This window comes from Sphaeramia orbicularis, chromosome 2, assembly GCF_902148855.1.
Source record: "Sphaeramia orbicularis chromosome 2, fSphaOr1.1, whole genome shotgun sequence".
NCBI classification, from domain to species: Eukaryota; Metazoa; Chordata; class Actinopteri; order Kurtiformes; family Apogonidae; genus Sphaeramia; species Sphaeramia orbicularis.
In genome coordinates, this window is record NC_043958.1 from 8,612,955 (window position 1) to 8,637,760 (window position 24,806).

At 38.0% G+C, this 24,806-nt stretch overlaps 2 protein-coding genes across 2 annotated transcripts; one reads left to right on the forward strand and one right to left on the reverse strand.

Annotated features, from left to right (window-relative positions):
- Positions 1–1,737: 1,737 nt before the first annotated feature.
- LOC115433933 (gap junction alpha-3 protein-like) lies at positions 1,738–4,791 on the forward strand. Its single transcript, XM_030155516.1, has 4 exons — positions 1,738–1,786; positions 2,127–2,215; positions 2,806–3,365; positions 3,942–4,791. The coding sequence occupies exons 2-4, from the start codon at positions 2,147–2,149 to the stop codon at positions 4,789–4,791; spliced, it is 1,479 nt and encodes a 492-aa protein (XP_030011376.1). The 5' UTR covers positions 1,738–1,786; positions 2,127–2,146.
- Positions 4,792–12,610: 7,819 nt separating this feature from the next.
- hpxb (hemopexin b) lies at positions 12,611–20,587 on the reverse strand. Its single transcript, XM_030150576.1, has 10 exons — positions 20,491–20,587; positions 19,389–19,414; positions 19,169–19,252; positions 18,917–19,074; positions 18,670–18,823; positions 17,153–17,365; positions 16,961–17,053; positions 13,260–13,390; positions 13,030–13,177; positions 12,611–12,945 (listed from the first exon to the last, which is right to left on the reverse strand). The coding sequence occupies exons 1-10, from the start codon at positions 20,553–20,555 to the stop codon at positions 12,722–12,724; spliced, it is 1,296 nt and encodes a 431-aa protein (XP_030006436.1). The 5' UTR covers positions 20,556–20,587; the 3' UTR covers positions 12,611–12,721.
- Between the last annotated feature and the right edge of the window lie 4,219 nt (positions 20,588–24,806).

Consider the following 24,806-nt stretch of genomic DNA (forward strand, 5'->3'; position numbering starts at 1 on the left):
AATTTCAGTCTTTCAGTCTAGTCTACAGGGTATCTGCTGTTTGAGTACTTAAAAAGTATAGTTTATGAAGTTACAAAATACTTTAAAGGTGATTATTGTAATACTTATTTGAGCTGTGAATACTGAAGTTGCTCTTCATAACCATACAGTATTTTATTCTGCAATTTAGAGTCATCCTTTCATTTTCTGGGGCTTGAGTCCTGAGTTTACACAGGTGTTTACACTTAATTTTCCTCCACTTTTTATTTTATTTTATTTTTTTTTTACTTATTTGCAATATCATTTACCTTTTGTACCACAGTATACCTGGTTTGCACACTTAAATCTATCTTTACACATGTTGTCCATGATTTTCTTTACATATTTGCACTATTAAACACCATTACATACATTTTTGTAATGTTATGCACCTGGATGTACCTTTATATTAGTTAGTTAGTTAGTTCTGTTACTTATGCATTTAGATGTATTTTTAAGTTTGTTTTACACTATTATGCAGTGCTGACCACAGTTTTGTACCGTTGCACACTTTGTATACTTCTTATATATTATAATGTTTACAAAACAAAGTATTTACTGTGTTAGTGGTTGACCATTTTTCATTGGCTCAATATTCCTCTGACTTATGTATCTTTGTAATTTCCATTCAGTAGTAAAGGCCATTTCATTTGGGCATTGAACAGATTAATCTCCACTGTTTTCATATCTTAAAAAGTTTTCCGGGGTGCAGGTGGCAGGCCAAGAGTTAACCGTCGGGGCTGTTTTAGTACAAAGACCTCTGATCCATCAAAAGCACACGCCAGTCAGGACAATGTCCATCTGGCAGCTTCTCTATTGTCTGTCATGACAGATGGTATTTCATCACGTCAACACATCATGTACATGTACACATGCCACTTTTAGAGTAGTGTATCAGTAGATGGTTAATTTGGCGTCTCCATACGCTAGCTGACTTTTTGACCACTCCACTGAACCGTACAGTTTCAGATAAGTAAATGTCTGTAGACTTGGCTTTAGCAGATGAATACAGTAGAAGATGCAGCCACATAGATGGTAGATTATTTTAAACATTTACTGTATCAAAGTGGCTCAGTTATCTTCTGTATGGACTTGTAGTTTGTTTTGGTGCTCTCTCATGCTTTTAAATGATCTTTTCCAACTCAAGTTATGCATGGACGCGGATCCAGTCGAGACAATTTGGTTGAGTATTGTTCACTACTGTAACTTTCAGTCTGAATGTGTACGTATACGTGTATGTGTGTGTGTGTGTGTGTGTGTGTGTGTGTGTGTGTGTGCATATCAGTCGATCCCAGGCAAACATTTGCCCTCCTCAGCATTCCTGGGATGTGATGAGTCCAGCATTCAACAGGGACAACCTGTTATCCACTCATTCACTTCCCACAGATGGCCAGCCATTGTCTCAGTAGCCAGCCAGGCCTGTGGGACAGCCACTACACAAATGCGAGTACACACAAATGCATGCACGTCTGCAAGCAAATGTCTATAGGCGTAAAGTAGCAGACAGATTGCATGTACCTGTTTTCATTTGTTTGCACTAAGCATGAAGCTGCTTGTTTATGTTCAAAGTGATCAGGATAAAGGCTGTTACATGAGGAGATATATATGTCCTGCACCAATGTATGTCAAATCTAAGTGTGAGTGATATTATGATTGTAATTTATGTTTGGCTGTCAATTATGAAGCATGTTGTCTCTCCTTTCCAGGAATTATTTTTCTTCTGATTTCTGGTCGATGGATTTATCACTGACAATACAACAATATTTTAGTAAGTCTGCTTATACGCTTCCTTTATTTTGGTACTGTTTGTGCTGTGATTTTTGGTTTGATGTTTTTTTTAAATGAGCATGTTGAGAAAAAGTAGTGTGTTAAATTCTGTATGAATTGCATTTGGAAGAGAGTGCATGGCTTGTTCCTGTTAGATTAACTTTATATATGTGTAAAAAAAAAAAAAAAAAAAAAAAAAAAAAAACATTACTGATTTTCCCCATGAAATTAGTAGGTTTTACAGACTGTCCTTGTCCTGTGACATTTACAACATTTACGTGATTTAATAGTCTAACACCACTTGAAACACTTTGCTTACACTCTTTTGTTTCTTCCCACAGGCTAGAAAATCAAGTAAAGCATGGGTGACTGGAGCTTTCTAGGGCGGCTGCTGGAGAATGCTCAAGAACACTCCACTGTGATTGGAAAGGTGATCAAACTTAAATTAATAGACATGCTCTTGTTTAACCTTAAAGGTTAACTGTACACCTTTTTAGTCTGTAATGGTGGGAATTTTAAAGTAACATACCTCCAATAAACATATTATGCATGAAATCAAATTAATGTTCAAGTGTTTAGTTATGATATGTCATGTTTCAATATTTCCCCAAGTATAGCAGAAAAGATGTCTTCTTGGTGATTCTGTGGTATTCATAATATCATTCTAAATCCAATGATGCTTTTATGGATCTGTGAGCTAGCTAGCAGCTGTAGGTTGTTGCTCCACAAGTGGATTTGGCCAGTCAGAGAAGATTAGGCTTTTCTGGGGGTGAAGAGGTCCCCATATTTCTGTTTTCACAGGAAACATAAAAATATGCAAAGGCCTATAGCGCTCCAAAAACAATTACATAGGGATTTTAGGTGAAAGTAGAATTAAAAATACTCAAAAAACACCAAAAATCTACTATTTTACTTCCATCTTTGATGGTGTTCTGTACCAAACCAGCACCAAATTAATTTCTTCTTAACCTTGAATAGAACTGACTGTTTTTTTAACCTTTCCCTTCTTCTCACTCGTAGGTTTGGTTGACTGTCCTCTTCATCTTCCGCATCCTGGTGCTGGGCGCAGCAGCCGAAGAGGTTTGGGGTGACGAGCAGTCCGACTTCACCTGTAACACGCAACAGCCCGGTTGCGAGAACGTCTGCTACGATGAGGCCTTCCCCATCTCCCACATCCGCTTCTGGGTGCTGCAGATCATCTTTGTCTCCACACCCACCCTCATCTACCTGGGCCATGTGCTGCACATCGTCCGCATGGAGGAGAAGAGGAGGGAAAGGGAGGAGGAGCTCAGAAAGGCAGGGAGACACCAGGAGGACCATGACCCTCTTTATCACAACGGAGTTGGTGATGGAGGAGGAGGTGGTGGGAAGAAAGAGAAGCCACCAATCAGGGATGAGCATGGGAAGATCCGCATCCGAGGAGCATTACTAAGGACCTACATCTTCAACATTATCTTCAAGACTTTGTTTGAGGTGGGCTTCATCCTGGGACAGTACTTCCTCTATGGTTTCCACCTGAGGCCGCTCTATAAATGTGGTCGATGGCCTTGCCCCAATACAGTGGACTGTTTCATCTCCAGGTTAGAAAGTAGGATTTTGACTTGCATTACTTGTTTACTGATTTGAATTACTTGTTTTAAAGGTTCAGTGTGTAAAATTTAGGATGTCTGAATATATAATATTCACAAACTATATTTTCAGTAGTCTATAATCATGTGAAAATAGCAATATTTGTGTCTTTTTTAACCTTAGAAACCATTCATCCATTCATATCTGCAGAAGACCTGTTGCATTTTGCACAGCCAGGTTTCTGTATCAGCTCAGAACAGATTTATTCTTCTGCTTTTTTCTGTTTCATGGTACATTACATCCAGTGTTAACCTGTTTGAGTATAGACCAGAGTTATTACGCTTAAATGAAAGGCTAAGAATGGACAAAACAAACACTTCAGCCACTATAGGGGAGGGTGACGTGAGAGGTTTTCATTTGGTCGCAGTCTGGAACTTCAGCAGTAGAAGACTCTAAATATTATACACTGAAACTTTAATGTTTGCTCATGTGAGTAAAAAGTCATTTACATGGGTGCATCCAAAACCTCACCCTTGTTTTTCTTTTAGCCATCTGTTAAAACTGTGTTTGTCAATGTTTTGTCCCAGGCCCACTGAAAAGACCATTTTCATCATCTTCATGTTGGTGGTCGCCTGTGTGTCTCTGCTCCTCAACCTGCTGGAGATCTACCACCTGGGCTGGAAGAAGGTCAAGCAGGGAGTAACCAATGAATTTGCACCTGACGCTGAATCACTGCTGTTGAGTGCAGACGAGCGTGGTGATGCGGAGACGATTCCTGAGCAGACGTCTCCGTCTGTGCTCGACTGTTTGCCAGTGTACACCAGCGTCAGCGTGGTGGGTGGAGGAGTAGTGGAGGGACGAGCCTACAGTCCTGCTGAGGCTTCCCCTACTGTGATCTCCTTAAATCCTAACATGGCCTCTGTGCCTGCTGCCATCAAAGCTGGAGGTGCAGCGTTCCACCCGGATGACTTCCTGTTAGAGGCCATTCCCGCTTCTTTTTACGAAAATGGTGAGAAAGTCGGGAACAACGGTCAGGTGACAGCAATGGAGCAGAACTGGAGCAACATGGAACTGGAGCTCCAGGCTCTGGATGGAAAAAACTCCTCCTCTTCTTGCCCTCCTCTCCCCTCTTCTCCCACTTCGATCTCCTCCTCCCCTCAGGAGGAGATGACCCCACCACCTTCGCAGGAGGACCAGCTCTCCTCCTTTCCCACACTCCCTCGCGACACCCCTCTTTACCCCATCGCACCTCGAGAGGAAACAGAGGACGAGGAAAGCACCTCAGCACCGAGTGCACCCCCGTATGACGACTTCACTGTGGTTACCAAAGCGGAGATGCATCAGCCTCCAGCTGCCGTGGCAACAGACATCCGGAAGCCAAGTCGAGCCAACAAGAGCAGCGGTGTCCGAGCTCGCCCTGATGACCTGGCAGTGTAGCTAAAACACACACACACACACACTGACACACACACAAACCATGCTGTTTCCAAAAACAGACTTACCTATGCAGGCTTTTAATTTATTACACAAAGACACATTTTCTTAACACCACACTTATGCATGGCCAAACACAGATTCAGCTGAAGTTGGCTGCTTATTTAATATGATAACTGTAAAAGAGGAGCAGGATTTAGACCAGATCAAATGGCAACACGCTCTAGTCACAATATATCAGCTGGGATATTACCATGATGTCAGGTCCCATGTGAGCAACACATCTGGAACCATTATGGAGAATATTTCTCAAATTTTAGAAGTCAGTTGAACGGTGTGTTCAGTATTTCAGCTATAACAACTGGCCCACCAAGTCTCAAATCAACGAGACTTAAAGTAGCAGAGGAATTTGATTTTAGAAGCAACGTACAAACCATATCGACATGACGACACATTTTAGAAAACGATCAGCCATGTAAAATGTACATGGTTTGCATGATATGAGGAAAATCTGTGACATGTTTTAATATTGTTCAGTAATGCAATAATTATATGATATGATAAGATTTATGATAAACAACTATATGTTGATATTTGCTATGTTTACAGATTCTACACTGAGTAGCCTATGTTCACCCAGTAAAGACATGAAATGAGTTGTTTAAAAAAATGCACAAGACTAATCAACCAACTACAGAGAATATTATTATTTCTGTCATATTTCATATACTTATTATGCACATTTCTATTGCAATGACAATGAAAATGTGATTTCTCAGTCAGCACTAGTTATTATCAGTTATTGTCATCTGGACAAATTCTAAAACACAAATTAGACTCAAGATGAAGATCTCCAACGTGGCTACCAGACGTTGTGTTAGTGCTCAGATCAGTGTTCTGGCCATGCTGTCACTTTTCAATAAAGAAGTCAGTTGAGGGAAATAGAAAATGGAAACACACACTCATATATATATATATATATATATATATATATATATATATATATATATATATATATATATATATATATATATATATATATATATATACATATATATATATATATAGCCAGCACAGATATCAATATGGAAAGGTAATAGTGATGATAATGATGATGACTGGACTAACAAATGAGTTTGGGAGCTTAGAGGCAGAGATATTCTTTTATTTTGTTGTTCCTTTCACTTTTTTCTTTTGTTGGGAGACACCCAAGGAGAGGTTTGCACTTTTATTTCTTTCTTTTTTTTCTTTTTCTTGTGATGATGGAACTGTGTGTCTGTTCAAGTGTCTGTCTCCGTGTATGACTCTCATCACTCAGCCTGTTGTTTCAATGAAGAGAGGGATGCACTGACGTTAGGGCAGAGGTGACGAGCAGACGAAAGCAATAAGGCAGTCCCACCCTGAGACATAGTCTTTAGGCTTCACAGGCTGTGTGTGTGTCTAAGGTGGTTTCATCTTGTTTCAGTGTTTACAAAAAGACAATACTGCAGTTACATCAGGGTCAACTATATAAAGTATATAAATATGTAAATACATCATAAATAATAGGATGTTATATAGAACACCTTACAGTTTCTGATCAAGCTGCAATTTTAAGTCCTTCAGCTTATTTTGACATTGGCCCCACAGGTCACTTTATACAAAAATCCAATGTTAGAAAAGCTAAAAAAAAAAAAAAAAAAAAAAATAGGACAAACTAAGGGCTAAGATTTCTGTGCTTCATGACTTGCAGCTTGGACAGAGCTTAATAACCAGTACATCTTTTTTTCTGGTGCTTGTGTTTGCAGTGTGTTACAAAACTGTCGAGTTCCCCCTAGCTGTTCTGTATAGGAGAACTCTAAGTTATTTTTCTAGACTAGCTGTAGAATAATCAATAGCTTTTTAGATTTTTTGAAAAAAGCAACACATGACAATCTCAAAAAGTGATAACTTCCTCACTCTCTAGGTCGTACACAGTAATGTTTAATCCTCCCTGTTTTTTTTTTTTTTAATTCCTGCCAAAAGAAGTTTAAAAAAAATGCATAAAATGGCTCATGTAATTTTTGTTGTGTTGCCTTAAAGCAACTTCCCATCAGATCTTATTTCTTCTAACATAACTAGTCAAATGTTTCATCCAACAAACAGGAACAGAAAACAACAAGGGGAGTGATTTGGGGTGAAATGTTTTAGAGTATTGTACATGTTTGTGTTTCTCTCTGGGCTTAGCTTATTAGCGTTAATATACTTGAAAAATACTCATTTCTAACACTCAACATGAAGTCAAAATAATAGCTTACATTTAATTATAAAGTATTTGAAGCTTTTAACAACATTTTACAACTGAATGTATTCTTAAAGTTTTCACACCAGGGAAAAACTGAGCTACATCAGATTTTTTTATTACAGTGCCTTTATTACTTGAATGATCCTGTACTGATAAATTCATCGTACACTGGGAATTACTGTCTGCCGGCATTCACAGCAACTCAGAAATAATAAGTTTAGCAATTGAACCAGAATAAATGGTAAAAAAAAAATTCAGTCTATGCATGAAATATCAGCTTAACCATTAACACCAGACAAAATACATGATGTTTTAGGTATAATCTATCATTTACTTGGATATTTATACTTTTTACTTCATTTATTTTTTACATTTTAAAAACAGTCTCATACCTTCGTTTTAATGCATTTAAAGAGGGTTATCACTTTAATTTTGTATCTCTGAGCACGTTCCCACGTCATCAAGACTGATTTCACCCTAAAAATGGAATAATAATAATAATAGGAAATAATAGTCCCAGAGGATAGTGGGGTACAAATGTCATTCACACACTGAATGCATTTCAAAGCCTGTTTTTTTTTTTTTTTTCTTCACTTTTACTCGAGTAAAGAAGTTGAATTAGTATTTCTACTTTTACCAATCAGGTATTACACATGTATCTATACTTGAGTAAACAATGTGTGTACTTTTGTCACCGCCCATTAAAACCAATTAAAAGGTCATGACTATGTTTACATGCACATTCATATTCCACTATTATTATTATTATTACTAAAGTTGACAGTGTCCTAATTTTGACAACATGTTCCACTCGGATATTCTGAATTTTCTGAATGGAGCAAGACATATGGGATATCCTGATATAGTTCTGTTTTTTTCTGGTTTTATGAGCTTTTCTGGTTAGCTGGAGTAAAAACAAAGATCCTCTCTGATAAAGATGGATGTACTCCAAAGAAAAATCCACATTTCAGGTCAGAAGGAAAAACACTCCAACTGTTAAATGTGATTACAGAGGATATAAACAGGTTTATGTTTATGAGAAAATATCAAAACCTGGCCTTGTTTAGAAGGTGTTTTACAGAACAAACACCCCCAGCAGAAAACTTTGGAAAAAAAACATCATTAATTTATGAGTAAACAGGCCCTGCTTATTAGGAATATTGTCTTCTTCCAAATAACGGAACAACTGGAATCTTAGTGTGCAAGAAAACATTGTCATTTATTCTGTTCAGGTGAATCTGTGAAACTTATGATTTCCAACTTGTTATGAATACAGCCGTTCAGCCACGATGAAACATAAGATGACTAAAGTGAAACAAACTTAATGGGTGCTTCAGTTTTTAATCCACGTTTTCTAAAGATGGGACGAACCAGAGACTGCGTCTGTGCTGCTTGCTAACTGTGTCAAATGTTTACATGTTTTTAATGATGTGAATGATTGAACCAAAGATACTCGCAAAACCAAAAACCGTCTGTCTGCAAGATTTGCCGATGAGATTACAAGAGGAAAACATTTAGAGCACTTTGTAAACTCTCCCATATGATTCTGGCACCAAACACAAGATCAGCTCTGTAATCCTTTTACGAATCTGACCAAAGAGATTTCCACCCCAAAATCGAAAGACATTATGTTGAACTTTGTCTCTTAAAGATTGTTGAAACAAGGCTTCTATTTGACTTATTTTTATTGCTGAAATGTTTTTCATAACCTTGTTGTTCCACACTGTTCTTAGTACATTTGATATGTAGATAAAGATTTGCACAGTTAGGTAGTTAGACCACTTTAAAGATGCTATAAATAGAAAAGAAAAATAACAAAGGGTGTCCTAGGAGGATGGATATTAACATATTTTTGTTTATTTATGGAAGAAATGCAACCGAAATTGGACTTGAAATGGATAATCAATCTAAAGTGATTGTTTTTTTTCTGTCCTCAATATGGATTTAGAGGTTTTTGGCTACTCCAACTTTTTCACCAAGGATGCATCAAACCCCCCCACCCCCCCACCCCCCATCCATCGATGGAAAACAGACGTTGTGTATCAGACTGATGGGATTTTCATGGCGCTCAAACAAGCAGGGACCCAGACTCCCATGTGTTGAAAATGAAGAATAAGCCCTGCTTTTACTCCCGTTGTAAAATGACTGTCATTGAAGAGAAGTGCCTTGCGTCTGGACATTTTGTTAAAGAACATGTTGATGTAAATGTGAATTTACCTCAGATGTTTACAGAACTGTTACTGAATAAACTTTTTGTACCATCACTGTTCTCCTGTGGTGCTTTTCCTTATTTTTTTCTCCTTATATTTCGGAACAGGAAACCTTAAAATCATGCTGTCACATTCTCAATTTCCATCTGAAAAGAAGTGTAGTTTTTTAATATCTATTTTCTTTCGATACAAATCAGCTTCTATCCTTTTTCACATGTTCAAACAACAGATAAACAGACTTTGAATTCCAAATAAATCTAAAAAGCAGCACAAGTGAATTAAAAGCCATTGTGAAAAGCAAAGTACCTGTTTTTGGGATGACAACTACTTAAAATGTACTCTAATTTTTCTATTTTTTTCTTTATTGTCAAATAATCTAAAACTAGCATCTTGTTATCAGTCTAAGTGGTCGGATCTACACTTTGATATATCAGTTAAAAAAAAAAGGGGTATTAATGTTTGATTTAATCATATCTCTTTGTGTACATGTGTGATGAAAACATTCTGTACTGTCCGTTAACCGTGTGTTTGTGTGTGTTTCTATGTCCAAATGCACGTGTGTTCCGGTTTGTGTGTGTGCGTGCGTCCTCGTGGCCTCGCCCATGAAGCTGCTGTGCTGAGGCCAGCACTTCCTTTATACTCGGTGAAAGTCCCAGGGATTTTGGCCGAACAAAAAACCCTTCAGGATCTGAAAAGGCCTTGAATGGCTGTTAATGCCATCACGACCCATGGACTCTTACAGGCTTCAGTGTACGTGTCCCCGTGATCCAATAAGTGACGGTCTGGTAAAATACTGTAGTGTCACAATGACAGAGACCAAAGATCAGGAATTTATTTTAGACAGTCTGAAGTTAAAATGAAAAAAATCAGCATGGTTTCACTACATGGTTAAAGGTAAAATAGTGAATATTAAGAACCAGCATGATGCGAAGGATGATTAGAAAACCATTACTTGTACTGATGTGATGAAATTGATTTACAGTAAAAATCAAAATCTTACTAAGTGTATTTTTCTCATTTCTAGTCCAAATATCTCATCACACTTAAAATAAGACATAATCACCTAAAGAGTAATTTTTCAGTGAGATATAAGAACTTAATCTCAGACAATCGATCTTGAAAATCTTATTTCAAGAAATCGTACCAAGACAATTTTCACTTGTTCCATTGGCAGATTTTTTGTGTGTGTGTGTGTGTGTGTGTGTGTGTGTGTGTGTGTGTGTGTGTGTGTGTGTGTGTGAATTAAGCAAAAAATCTTGAATTAAGCAAAAAAAATCTGCCAATGGAAGAAGTGAAAATTATCTTGGTAAGATTTCTTGAAATAAGATTTTTAAGATCTATTGTCTGAAAATAAGTTCTTATATCTCACTGAAAAGTTACTCTTTCGGTCAGGGGTGTCAAACTCCAGTCCTCGAGTGCCGGTATCCTGCATGTTTTAGATATTTCCCTCTTCCATCACACCTGGAAGCCATTACGTCATTATCAGGCCTCTGCAGAGCATGATAATGAGCTGATCATTAATTGAACCAGGTGTCCTGGAAGAGGGAAATATCTAAAACCTGCAGGATAGCGGCCCTTGAGGACCAGAGTTTGACACCTGTGCTTTCGGTGATTATGTCTTATTTTAAGTGTGATGAGATATTTTGATTAGAAATGAGAAAAATACACTTGGTAAGATTTTGATTTTTGCAGTGCTTGCAAGATGGTTTGTTTTCTTGCATGTGCAGTATTTAACTGACCTTTTTCAGAGCTGACATTTTGACCAGTAACCACAGAAAATGTACAGGTGTAATTATATCAGTCCAGGTAGATCTTTCCGTTCAAGCGCTGGATTTATGCCTGTATTCAGGACTCATACATCATTAATGTTAATAGGTGCGTCTGGGTTTTTGCTGTTGAGACAAGCCTAAATGTCTGTGGAAAAACGTTTGTTACCATGCAACTCTGCATATTCATTACAGTATCTGAAATGCCTGAACACATCACATTGTGTTGTCTGTCCATCCTGGGCTTTTCTGCAGTTGGATTGAAGAACAGATTGTGCTATACACTGTACACATTGTCAGAAAAAATATAATAAATCTGTACTTTTTTGTGTGTCTAACAGGTTGAAGAACATTACCCTTTGTATTGATTTATCAGCACACACTATGAGATCCACCATGGACTTGGAGTTCTGCCTTAAAATGTTGTACCCTTTTCCTTTTTCTCAGTCAGTTTGGGCCATTTATGTACCTTTTCAACTCAGAAACAGCACTTATTAGTAGTACTTTTTGGGTCAACTGCGACACCTACAGGGTACATCATCATAAGTTGAATTTTAAAGAACATAAATTCACCATAACCATACAGCTTTTCTCTGACTATGTCCAGACTGTACAGCCTTTGTGACCCCTGGCCACAAGCTGAAATGTCCTTCTGCAAAACACTGAAGTGACTATTTCATTTGCGTATGAATGTGTGTGACTGAGTGAATGTAACACTTTCAACACCGGCAAGGTAGAAAGACACCATAAAACTTCAAGTTCATTTATGAATCTGAATGTAAATAGAAAAAAATGAAAACTGGTTCAGTGGATAATTCTGCCATTAGTCTTATCTATGATACTTAGACCATTCCTGCTGTGCCAAACCAAAATGTCTGCTGTGAAAAAGGTTTATTAACTGGGATGAACTTGTCTAAAACTAGGCATGTCTTATGTCATTTCAGTGCAGCTGATGTGTCACACATTTGTTTGCATAGCAGGTCCTCTAGTGGCCACACCCTATCATTACTTCATAGGTCAGCTTTGCTTTGCACCTTAAATATAATAGATAGATAGATAGATAGATAGATAGATAGATAGATAGATAGATAGATAGATAGATAGATAGATAGATAGATAGATAGATAGATTTCACAATCTGCACAGCCACAAGAATACAGCACATCACCCCCCCCCCCCCCCCCCCCAAAAAAAAGACATAACACAACCCCCAAAACAATAATCCCACCCCATATACTCACCCAAAAATAATTCCGCCACACATATCCAACTAACACATTACACTCACTTTAATGCTTTGTTCAGTTCTGTTATTGCATTTGGAACGAAACTTCTGCTAAATGTAACTTTTTCTCAGTTTATCGACCTGTAGTGGTGACCAGAAGGAAGCAGTATGAAATATGGATTAAGGGGGTGACTGGGGTCAACTGTCATGATAAATAAACACAGTAACTCTCCACTGATGCAAGTTTCTCCTTGTTAACTTTTTATTCCTACAAGTCACACATCCAAAACTTCAGAGAAACAATTTTACACTTCATTTTGATTTCACACTGACAGATTTTTTTTTTTTTTTTTTTTACACTTTCCTAAACTTCTTTCATTCAATATGTGCTTCTTAGTACCTGGGTCACTACATGAATGAGGGAAGTAAAGATTTATGCCAGATACATGCATTTTCTTATCTCTGAATCCTAGTCCCGGCATCCAAACATTGATCCAGTGATATTTTGAGGCATTTGTGCAATTCTACTTGTCAATGTTACCATATTTTCATAATGGTAAAACTGTGAGCCTTTGTACATCTTGATTCCGTCTGAACCGCACATAGCTGCATCAATGCCTGACAACATTAGTGGGACATCTTGGGTCACGACCCTGGGCGTGGCGATGAGGTCAATGTTACGAATATTTTGACCTGTTGAGAGAAACAACATGTAAGTGAGGACGACTGAAGTGAGAAAACGTGACCCTGAAGCATGTTCAACCCCATCATAGTCACCTTGGATGACATGAACAGTGTGTTCACTGGGACACACAAATGCAGCATCCACATGTCCTTCAATACCCAACTCCTCCCGTAAGGTTTTTGGGTAGCCTTCGATCAAGGAGTAGTGAGCGTCTCCTTTGTAGATGTATACCTGATCATCCTGTGGGCAAGTTGTGTTTGACTCTTAGTACGGCTTCATATTTACACTGAAAGCAGCAGAAAGAAATGAGTTCAACACGTACCTTTATCATGTAAAGTTTGCCAGTGTAGGAAAAGACAGCATCTACACCATTGGTCACCTCTTTCCACCCTCTGGTAATGGGGAAGGCATGTAGACCATCACGAGCAGTGTCCTGACGAGCGTAGATGGGACCTGAGGAGAGCAGGTTAACAGTAAACAGGAAAGATGTTTTAATCCTACCTGTATCATGTTGTTTATTAATTCATTTTATAGTGTTTATTGAATTGAATTGACAGTTTGATCCCTTTTTGTTGTATTTACACAGAATAAGTGTCATGTAACATAACAAGTTTTAGCTTCAATTGTACAGCTTTGAAAAAATGTTTAATTATTTTGGTGAATTTCAGATAAAATCACCAATTTAACTGTTACTAAAAAAGTGGCAATAATATTTATTCTCAAAACTCTTCAGAATGCTAATACATGACTCTCTCATGGCATACCTAGGCCATATTTCACAGTTTCTATTCTCTGCCTCAAATATTTTAATGCTTTATCAACAGGCTAGAGGGTATTGTCAAAATATATCCTCATTTTAAAATGTATTTTTAATTGTTTTCTGGTGTTTCCTGTTTCCCATCATGACTTTGATTCTATGTTTTCCTCCAGGGGAAAGTCACTAGTAATATGCGAATGAATGTTTCCCCCAACTGCTTAAATGATACAGAAAATCTAACAAATGTAAATTTTACGCACAGCTCCAGTACCAATTGATTTACACTGTTATTTATGACTTAATAACTGTTATAGATGACTATGTATGTCAAGTATGTGGAGGAAATTTATGACACCAATCATACCCAGCACAGAGCTCCCACCCTGTCCTCCAGGTGGGATCTTATATTACATGTAGTGTCTTTTCTACCTTTAGGCCTACTGTCAGTTTTTACAGTACACATCATTCATGCCCTATCCAAACTCAGCTATTTAAAATATTTTGACGAGGAAATAACCACTAATGAGAAAAGATATTGGTAGATGGTAAAAAAAGAGGACTGTAGCAGTTATTTATGTGTGAGAATATGAAGTATTTTCCAAGTATGTGTTGTTAGACTGTGCCCAGGTTGTTTTTATGTTTATACACATATATGCACAGAGCTAGTGCGCAGGTGTGGGCGCGTGGTCAAATAAAAGAATGCCTGTATTTAAGGGTTTTTGCGCACCGACTTTTTTGGCATTTCTGGGACGCAGTTACCTACTAAAACTTTAAAATACTCTCCATGCATCACTGACTTTTCAACAGGCACAGTGAGGCCAACCTAGTAGAATAATCTGGGTCTTCCATCAACACAGTCCCCCACAATTAACTATCAATTAAATTAGCCCCGCGTGCGCTCAGGTGTTGTTACGCGCTCCGCTGGTTAGTTGGTTTTTGTCTGTTTTTTGCTGTCCCTGAGCTCACTTCAGGACACATGTGTTACAGTTCGACAGGAAACACCCCATTCCCACACAAAGTCCACTCCTGTCACTGCCCACGAAGAGGTTTCACACCATAAACGAGAACGCGCACGAGGCTCGCCACGTGGCTCGCGGGCGAGAGCAAAGTTTCATCATATCAACAGTTACCCATCAGGTATGTCAGCCCCTCAGTGACATTGACAAGTTGTTGTTGTTTTTTTTCTGTATTTTTGTTAATGTAAATCTCATTGGCTGAAAAAGTAAGAATAAAACCAATAAATCAATAAATACCTCAAAAGAAAAACTAAATAATGTATAAAGCAAATAATAATTTACTACCGGGTAATATTCAAGAAATGTTTTGTGAAAGAGAGGGAGGCTATGATTAACGGGGAAAATTAAATTCAAAGATTCATAAAGTACGCACTACATTAAAAAGTTTCTGTATCACCATTTGTGGAGTAAAACTATGGAACAAATTGTGTGTGGAGATAAAACAAATATCAAACATAATTCAGTTTAAAAAAGATATAAAGAATTGATTCTTGAGAGGTACAGCATTTAATAATGACAATGAGGCTTGTTTGTTTATGAATGATGTCGTACTGATAAATCTGCTGTAATTATTGGAGAGAATGTTTGATTTGTTGAGTCTGTTTGTATGACTGTACTGACATGAACATACTGTTGTGGATAATTCAGTTACTGCATTGTGGATTGTTGTGGTTTGATGCTAAAATTAGGGAAATAGTGTAGGCTGATTGTTGTATTAAGTTAATGATAAAGGTGTAAAAGCACTGAGGGGTAGAATTAAATACGTTTATACTTCTTCCTACTCCTTTTTGACCATGCAATATTCAGACTTGTATGTGCTTGAGGATAGATTCTGTCCATTTGAATGTTTTTTTTGTTTATGTCTTGATTTGCTTTGTTTTGTCTTATTTTTCTTTGCATGTTTGAAATAAAATGAGAAAGAAAGAAAGAAAGAAATAAGCAAAATGTCATAAACTTCTTAACTTTAGAAGGAAATCCTGTCAGAAACCACATTACTGGGTTCATTTATGTGTATTTTTCCTTCATTCCTTGATGTGTCTGACTTTTCAAGACTCTTCTGTCCTTCAGATTAATTTTGGAAAAACACAAAACCATGCATCCATCCCTCCACCCACCCACAACACTATCAGTAGTTATGAATGATGTACAATCTGAATTGTATACTTCTTATGTAAGACTGAGAACATACATGCTGTTAAATGAAATTTAACCTTGCAAACACCTTAAACCTGTACTTGTATGTACAGTATATGTAATTTTTCAACCTTTAGTTTTACTTCTTCCTACTCCTTTTTAACCATGCAAAATTCAGACTTGTATGTGCTTGGAGATAGATTCTGTCCATTTGAATGTTTTATTTATTTATTTATTTATTTTTTGCATGTTCGAAATAAATAAATAAAATAAAATAAAATCAAAGGAAGGGTGACTTAACGGACCTCTTTCAGTTCTAGTGGAATCCCCCTGGCCTACAACATCATCTCACATGTTTGATGGAGAGGAGGGCCGTGAACCAGGATGTGGCAGAATGGTCGTGATGACAGCACCGTATTGAATATCCATGCAGTGAAAAGGTAAGCACCATGCAACATCCTCAGATGCTCCTCTGAGAACCATACATAAAGAGTCATGTGCATCCCTGTTTATACATTTGTTATTACGAACCCTGGAGTAATTAACTACATGAAACTGAACTAATATTTAAGCTACATTTTGCTAGTGGGACTGGTCACTTTTTGCATTTTTTTGTATAGTTAACTACGCAAACTATGTATTTTGGTCCATAAAAGGTCCTTTTCACTATGCTATTTTGAGTATTACGTTTCATGCTTGGTGCGGCACTATAATTTCCAAAATGAAGGGTTCTGGGTGAGCATGCTGAACCATTGTATAGCCGCATGGTTTATTTATTTTTGGCCTTTAGATGGGATCTTTGACCTGTGAAGAAGCAGACTTTTGGGTGGTGCTTTTTACTTGCATTTGACTTTTTTTGTATCAATATATAATTTCTGATCATCTGTGCATTGCGTATTTTTAATCAAGTACAGAATAGTAAATGTTTTCTGACTAGCTTTACTTAACCAAGGGGAATTTCTCCCAATATGAAGTCAGTGGGAGTTGGCACAGTTTTAGTCCACACACTGAAGTTAATATTTGATGTGGTTATTTAGGTCTAAACATATTGCATCTGCATTGTCTGTAGCATTTATCACCTCATGTTTTTGATGCATGTAGAAGAAGATGTAGTACCTGCAAAGAAGTATGTTTTGCCTGCATCATCACTGGTAATGGCATCTATCTTGACGTCACTGCATTTAGGGGTTTGATATCCACCTCCATGGCCTGCGATGAAATACACATAAAGTGAGAGTTTTTCCAAGATTGTTTGTATTTCATTTAGCCGTGATGAATTCATCCATAAATGTACGTTCTCAAACTCACCAAAGTCGGCACATCTCATGAAATAATGGCGAGCGTCCTTTGGGTAGGGTCCGTTCACCTCTCCTGTTATTGGGTGGAACCTGGTGAAGTTGTGTCCATGGAAACAGTAGTAGTGCTCCAACCAGCGCAAAACAGAGGTGCACACGGGCAGGTTTGGCCAGGTTTTGACCTTCACTGTTTTTGTGGCAATGTCATAAACGTGTACATCATGTCCTGTGGGAAGAGATGATCCCATAATGATTCAGAGGAAATTAACTGGTCACTCAAGAGGAAACAAAACCCCTACTTTTGTGGAATTATTCCAAGATATACTGTATGTTGACAGAAGCCATAAAGTTGTCAGATTTTATTGTATTAGCTTCATTGCATAATAGTAGTGTTGACATATTGAGATTAGCATTTTTACCCTTAGTTTAGATATACTCGATGTAGAAATTTGTTTGGCTGATTAATCAGTGTTGATAATTGGATACATTAGTGTTAGATTTAATAACTGTACTTTGATAATAATAACACAAAAAATATGGTTAACCAGACTTTTATATATTGATGCATAGATCCATATTTTTTGTAAAGTTTGTACTTAGATTTACATGTTAAGTTCAAGAGTTTAATACTAATAATAATATGTGGGGAATCGGGGTCTATTATTTGTACTTTGAGGGAGGCTCACAGAGGAAACTAAATGGAAAGATAACAGATGACAGTGAACAGTGACTGAATGCAGTCTGCTGTGGTTCCAAAAAATGCAACTTTGAAGCAAAGTCACAAAACATGAAATGTAAATTATGTGCTTTTCCATTGGAGTGAATAATCTACATTGCATTGTGTCGCCAATGGGTGGTGCTCTAGGCTTGATACAGATGGCTTTAACACAGATTAGAAGAAGCAGAGCATTCTGATGTTTTGTTGGTTTTGTCATAATTATTTGAAAAAAAGTGTTTCTATTTCTTTGATGCAAATTCATTATTGTGGGAAAAAAAGACAAAAGTTTGTTTTTATTTAAAAATATGTTGTTTCTAAAAGCATTTTCTAATGTGAAATTTCAAAATGGCATAAAGTACATTCATGGAAATGCACTTTGTGAAGGAAATAAACTAGACTAAACCTAATCTGTAACATCTGCAGGTTCATTTTACACTTAAATTAACTCTGTAGTCCTGAAAAAGGCTGTCTCTAACTAAAACCAAATTGAAAACCTGGTGGAAATTATGGCACACTCCTTTGGCATTGACTTAAACTGAGCAGAGAGCCCAGTCTTGGACCATAAATGCAGTGAATCTTACACCACCACCAGTATTTATCTTGGTGTCTATGAAAGCCAATACTACCAAACAATGAAAAATATGTACATGTATATATTTTTGAATTTTCTGACTATTCTTATATTTGATAATCCTGACCTATACTGGTGTTTTAAAGATACATTTCAAGTTTTTTTAAGGATCTTTTTTCGTCTTTTTTCCTGCTCCAGTTTTTGTCTTTAATTCCCCTTTTGAAGGACCTTTTAAACATACCCTTAAAGAAGAGAACGGAGTCAGTTACACACTCTCCTTTAGGACACTCCACAGCTGCATCCAGGTGCGAGGGGACTTGTGGGAAGTCTTGCTGGATGTCTTTTGGATACCCGTCCTCCAGAGATTGGTTGTAGTAGCTGAACACTTTGTCGTCCTTTAGATTGGATTGAAAAGAGCACAGACCTTTATGTCACGCTGTGCTGCCTTGACAGAATCAATTAACAAATGTGTTGTGCGTGGTTATTACCAGGAAGAAATAAATGTGATCATGATCGTCGGGGTTGTCTATGTTGTGCATGCGGAAAGCTGCGTCAACGTGGCCAATACCGTGAATGTCATCTAGCTCCTTGAAGGACTCATTGGAGAGCTGAGCTGGACCATGGTAGCCGTTCCATAAGTATTCATCTGAAAGGAAAATATTAGATGTTTGTGCGTCACTATTGCGAACACATGATAATATATTCAGGGAAGGAAGCTTTTCAGAAAATTGTTAACAAACCTTTGAAGAAGAGAGCGTTTCCTTTCTCATCGAGTGCAATCGCATCAAACTCAATACCCTGACAACGGTCTGGCAGAGCTCCATCTTTATTCCAAAATGAAACATAGCAAAACAAAATACACTGAAAGAGTAGCTGCAGAAAACGTGTGACATTGTGCTACTTTTGTGAATATAAAGATGACTTATGTGCAAATCCGTTAATTGAAGACACAATACGTACCATTTTCCTCTGCATGTGAAGGGTGTCTGTGGAAAATAAAAGGAATCCTTATTGTAAAAGCAACTAGCACTATGTTATATTTATTTCCAAAAGAGTCATGATAGTGGTTATTCATTGACAAAGCAGATGTTGACAGATGACTTAGCACTCTTACGTGTTCAATTGATCCAACTAGTGACCTTTGTTAACTTGCAAATACAGTTATGAAATGAACCAACAGTGGATGGTGTATTTCCACTCCACAGGTTAAAATATATGTCATAGAGAAGTTAAATAACACTAAAAATAAGTGCTAGTTACACATTCTAGTGTTAAATTTTATAGGTGAGGCAGTTTATTATTTACCCCCTGAATGTGCAGATAAAGTACACAGTTTCCTATAAAATTAGAATAAAATATTTTACAGGTCTTCTCACAAAAGTATTGTGAAAATGTGATTTATTCTTCATTCAGTCAGTCAATCAAGCAATCTGATTTATTTATTTATATTTATATATATATATATATATATATATATATATATATATATATATATATATATATATATATATATAGTGTCAAATCATAACAAAAGTTAACTCATGACACTTAACATTTAATAAGCAAATTCACACCAAACGGAATTGCCCAGGAGTCAAAGATGATTACTGATGTGATACATATAGGAAAAGAAAATTCCAACTTCATCAGCAGGTGTGTGTGTGTGTGTGTGTGTGTGTATGTGCATTTATTTAACCAATTCTACACTCAAACAGCTACTTTTCCTCACTTTTCTTAACAAAAAGCGCTTAAAGTCACCCAAACAGATTATGAGAGCATAGGAGATGTCTTTTCTGCTAATAAATGGATTTGCATGCATTTTTGTAATCAACTAATGACTAATTTTTAAAGAAAATATGTAATTTTCCCCATGTTTCCACTTATCTTTAAATATTTTTCAGTTTGAGAAAAATAATAAACAGATTATTTTAGAGTGCATATAATCATTAATTACAAATCCCTAAAGTGAGTATGCACTCAGTATAATTATAGATCAAATTTACTGACTTTTATACTAATCTCTGTCAAAATCTGCAAATTAAAAAAGTTAGTTTATACTCACGTGGGGGCACCATTAGTGAGAGCCAGTGCCAGGCACAGAAAGAGAGAGTTGGTGAGTGGTTTCATGTTGATGCAGGACTAATGAAGTGGAGGTTCACTGCAGGATTAGAGTCTGTGCACAGCAGCTGAACCTGGGCTTATGTACTGAAGTGAGTACGTGGGTGGACATGTCAGGAAACTGTGTGCAGAGGCTGGAATTTCACTTGTTGCAAAATGAGGTTTTGACGTTTATTTAGAGTCATGTCACTGATCCACTAGTTTGGTTTCATCTTCATTTTGTAAACACTCTTATTATTACAGCATGTTCTGTAAGTGGGATTCTGTGTTCTGCATTGCATCATTTGTGAGCGGAAAAAATTCTGACATAAATTTCAGATTAAAGTATTGATTTTTTTTTTTTTTTTTTTGGGTTTGTGTTGCACCACCTGTTTGATAATTTCATACTCAACCAGTCAGGAAAAGTCCAGCTTTCTGCATATTTGTTTTGGAACTGACTTTTTCAGAAAATGCCAGTTCCTATGAAAAAAGTAGCCATTAAAGAGGTTTTAGTGAATTTAAGCAAGTGTAGTAACAACAAGTCAAACAAAGTTTACCTTGAATCAAACTTTATTTTACTAAGTGAAAAATCATAAACCCCATCCAAAAGTCGAGCCAACTGAACAGATTGATGTCATATTCTATTTAATGATTACACAGAGCATCTATGATTGAAACTTGAGCTATGTTAAGACAAAATTAACGTCTTAAAATGTTTTTCAGAATTTCCTTATATGTGACTAAGCTTTAAATGAATTTGAAAGATGTTAAACCATTGAAACACTCAAGGTCAGTTCAATAGCATACAAATGCTTTAGTCTACACAGTATTTTTCCTTGTGTATACTGACAAGGAAAATAATTTTGACTAATTTTCTACACATGCCTTTCACCTACTGATTGTATTAAAGAGAAAAAAGAATAATCAATTACTATTACCATTTTCAAATCTTAAACCATAATGCAGTATTATTAAAAAAGGAAGTGGCAGCCAGAAACTGCAAATTAATTTATATCGCATGCTAGGACATATCTAATCCCCTTGATTTATCACCAAATTACTCTTCTGTGTGACTTTCTATTTCTTCCAAAGTTCATTGTGTAATATGTAGTGACATCTAACAGTGAAGTCCCAAATTGGATACCTCAATATGGAAAGCGTCATTAGAGCCAGTTTTGGTTTGTTTATTCTGGCTTTTTTATTTGTAAGGATATTCATTTTGTTCATATTCAAACATAGAAATAGATATGTACCCTAATGCTGCATGCTGGCCACCAAAAAAGTAAAGAAAAACTGCATCTAATCAACTCTATAAACGTGGTAGTACAACACAGTGGACTCATGGACAACCCATTCCCCCTTGTAGACATAAACAGTTCATTGTAAGGTAATAAAACCCCAGAGGTTGTTATTTTCAGGTTCAGTCTTGATAGTAAATCAAATAAGTTCAATTGATCATGATTTCTATTCTTGGAACAATCTTGAAACATGAAAAAAGTGCTTGTAGCTAAATCCCCTGCCCTATTTCAGGTGATGATACACTAGGGGCGTAACAATGCACTCGTTTGTACCAAACCATTTCGGTTTGGGGCCTTCAATACAATATGGAGGTGTACAGAATGAATACATGTAGCCTGTGTGAAGAAGGCCAACACTCAGGAATCAGGGTGGGTGCAAGCAGAACCCATGTGCAGGGTTCCCCTACATTCTGCAGTGGTGCTGAGAATTCAGCAGTGGCGCCGCAAAAAACAAACCCCAAAAAAATCACTTAATTATTTTTATGCTAGGGCGCCGATAAGGGGGTAAACATGACAACAGGGAATATAACAGAAGCACAGAAGCCGGGTCGGATGTTCAAAGCTTGTTAAGCATCACTTTAGGTTTTTGGTAGTTACGGAGTGCACCCCCCCCACACACACACCTTCACTGGTCTCCTTCACTGTACCAAAAACATGTTGAAAATGTATCGAACCGAAGACCCCTGCACCAAAAAAGTACCAAACCAAAATTTTTCTATACCATTACATCCCTATTATACACTAATGACACTGTAACTTTTAATGTTACATTCAGTTTCTACAGTTAGATCTTTTGAAATCTTATACACAGCCTTTAACATTCCTCCTCTGTGGACTTGTACTGGTAGATCTTGACACAGTGATTCATGCTGTCTGCCACAACCATGTGACCATCAGGGAGCAGCGCCAGGCCTCTTGGACTGCTCAAGTTATCGTTTACCAGTATCCAGCCAACGCCCTTGGATGGATAGATGAGCACACGGTGGTGCTGTTTGCCCCAGTCCGCCACAAGGACATCCCCATCGCTGTCGATACAAAGGCCCCAAGGGCTGCTCAGGACAGGCCCCATTCCAGAGCACACCCCCAGGATTCGAATGGTGGTCCATCCAGGTTCCAGGACTCGAATACATGGGACGCGGCCAGTTTCATTGCCTCGCTCAGACACTGCCATGAGCCCTGTAGTGAGACAGGCTGCGACAAGATACGGTCTGTGGTATCCACTGACCACTGTACGCTCAACTCTGGCCCCAGTCTTGGGGTCTAGCTTCAGGGCAGTGAGGGTGCCTCGCTTGATGTCAGCAACCAAAAAATCATCTTGACGAGTAACAGTAATTCCTCTTGGAGCATCCAACTCCTCATTGGTGGAACCAATCATTGTGCCACCAAATGTTTGCAGTAGGCGTCCATGACGGCTAAACACCAGCACAGCTCGTTCAGCAGCACAGGTCAGCGCGATGAGGCCCTTGGAGTTCACAGCTACGTCAAAGTAGTTGCAGATGCGGGAAGACCTTTCTGTTCCTGAGGGAGACACCTGTTGCACGATGTTCTTCTGGATGTCAGTGACCTGGATGCGGGCGTTACCACAATCTACCACGAACAGCTGGCCTTTTACTGCTGCATGGACACCACTTGGCAAGTTGAAGTCATTCCGGCCTGATCCTTGTTTTCCAAACTGTTTCACCAGACAAGCTGAATCAAGTGCAGTAGAAATGCATTCCTCCTCCAGTTCTTTCAAAGCTGGCACAGGTTTCTCGTGATTTTTTTGTACTTCTTTGACATTGGTTAATTTTTCACCTTCAATGGCAGACATTGACAGAGATCTGCTAACACGGTTTAAACCTGAACCTCTTGGAATGGTCTTGGATTTTGACTGCCTTTCATCCAAGTTCATTTTGTTGACATTTTGGATGCCATTTCCCTGGCCTTGTTCAAGACTTGAAGAATTAGAGGCGAGACGCATTCTGTTGACCTTCCTTATCCCTCCATAATCAGCCTTATCACTGTTAATCAAAGGGCGGAGCTTGCCTGACAAGTCAGCAGTGGACATTGAGCGGTTGTGCTCTTGTTTGAGTGACCCATTAGCAGGGGTATTCATGCTGTAGGTGTGGCAGGAATCTTCACTCTCAGTTGGGGATGGAGGGCTTCCACTATCCATTGAAGCTTTCCTTCTGGATTGTTGAGAAAGAGGACGTCTGGCAAGATCAACCAGACTTCGTCTTGAGAGTGAACCTTTTCTTTTAACGAATGGAGATATTGGCCCATTGACACCTCTTCCAGAAGTTTCTTCAGGAGGACAGGATGGTTCTTCACAAGAGACCAAGACAAGAGACTTCTGCTTTCTTTTACTCTTTAGTGCAGAACGCTTCTTGTGCCCATTTTGTCTTCCATCAGATTCATCACCTTCAGACTCTCCTTGGCTGAAGACTGGTGGTATAGCCAGGAAGAGATCTTGCCCATGTGTGTCTGAACACACAGACTCTTCCTCATCTTGAGATGACTCAGACACATCATGATTCCTTGGGATAGGAGACTTTGAGTTTGGTGATCTGAGCTCATCTTCATTCTCTGAGCTTGACAGACGCAGTTTCCTGACAACACGCATATTGTTGTCGTTTGTCTTCTTGCTTTCATCTGGGCTACCCTTTTGTCCGGTTTTGCTTGATGGACGTTCCTGTCGAATCTCAAGCGGGGTAATGTTGGTGAACGCTGGATCCCCTGAATGCAAGGCACACTTCTGTCCTTGGACACCACAGACACCAATGGGATAGGTCATACCTTGCTCTTGAACATCAACCTCCCCTAAACTTAAGCTTGCAGACCAGGGAGTTGAGAGGAAACTGACTCTTTTCAGTGTTAGGGAGATCTCCCAAGGCTGTGTGACTTCAGCTACTCCTCTTTGTAGCTGGCTTTTGTTCGCTCCACCTGCTGTACTGCCCCATCTTTGAATCTGATCCTTCAGTTGGCCGATTTTTCGAATTTGCTG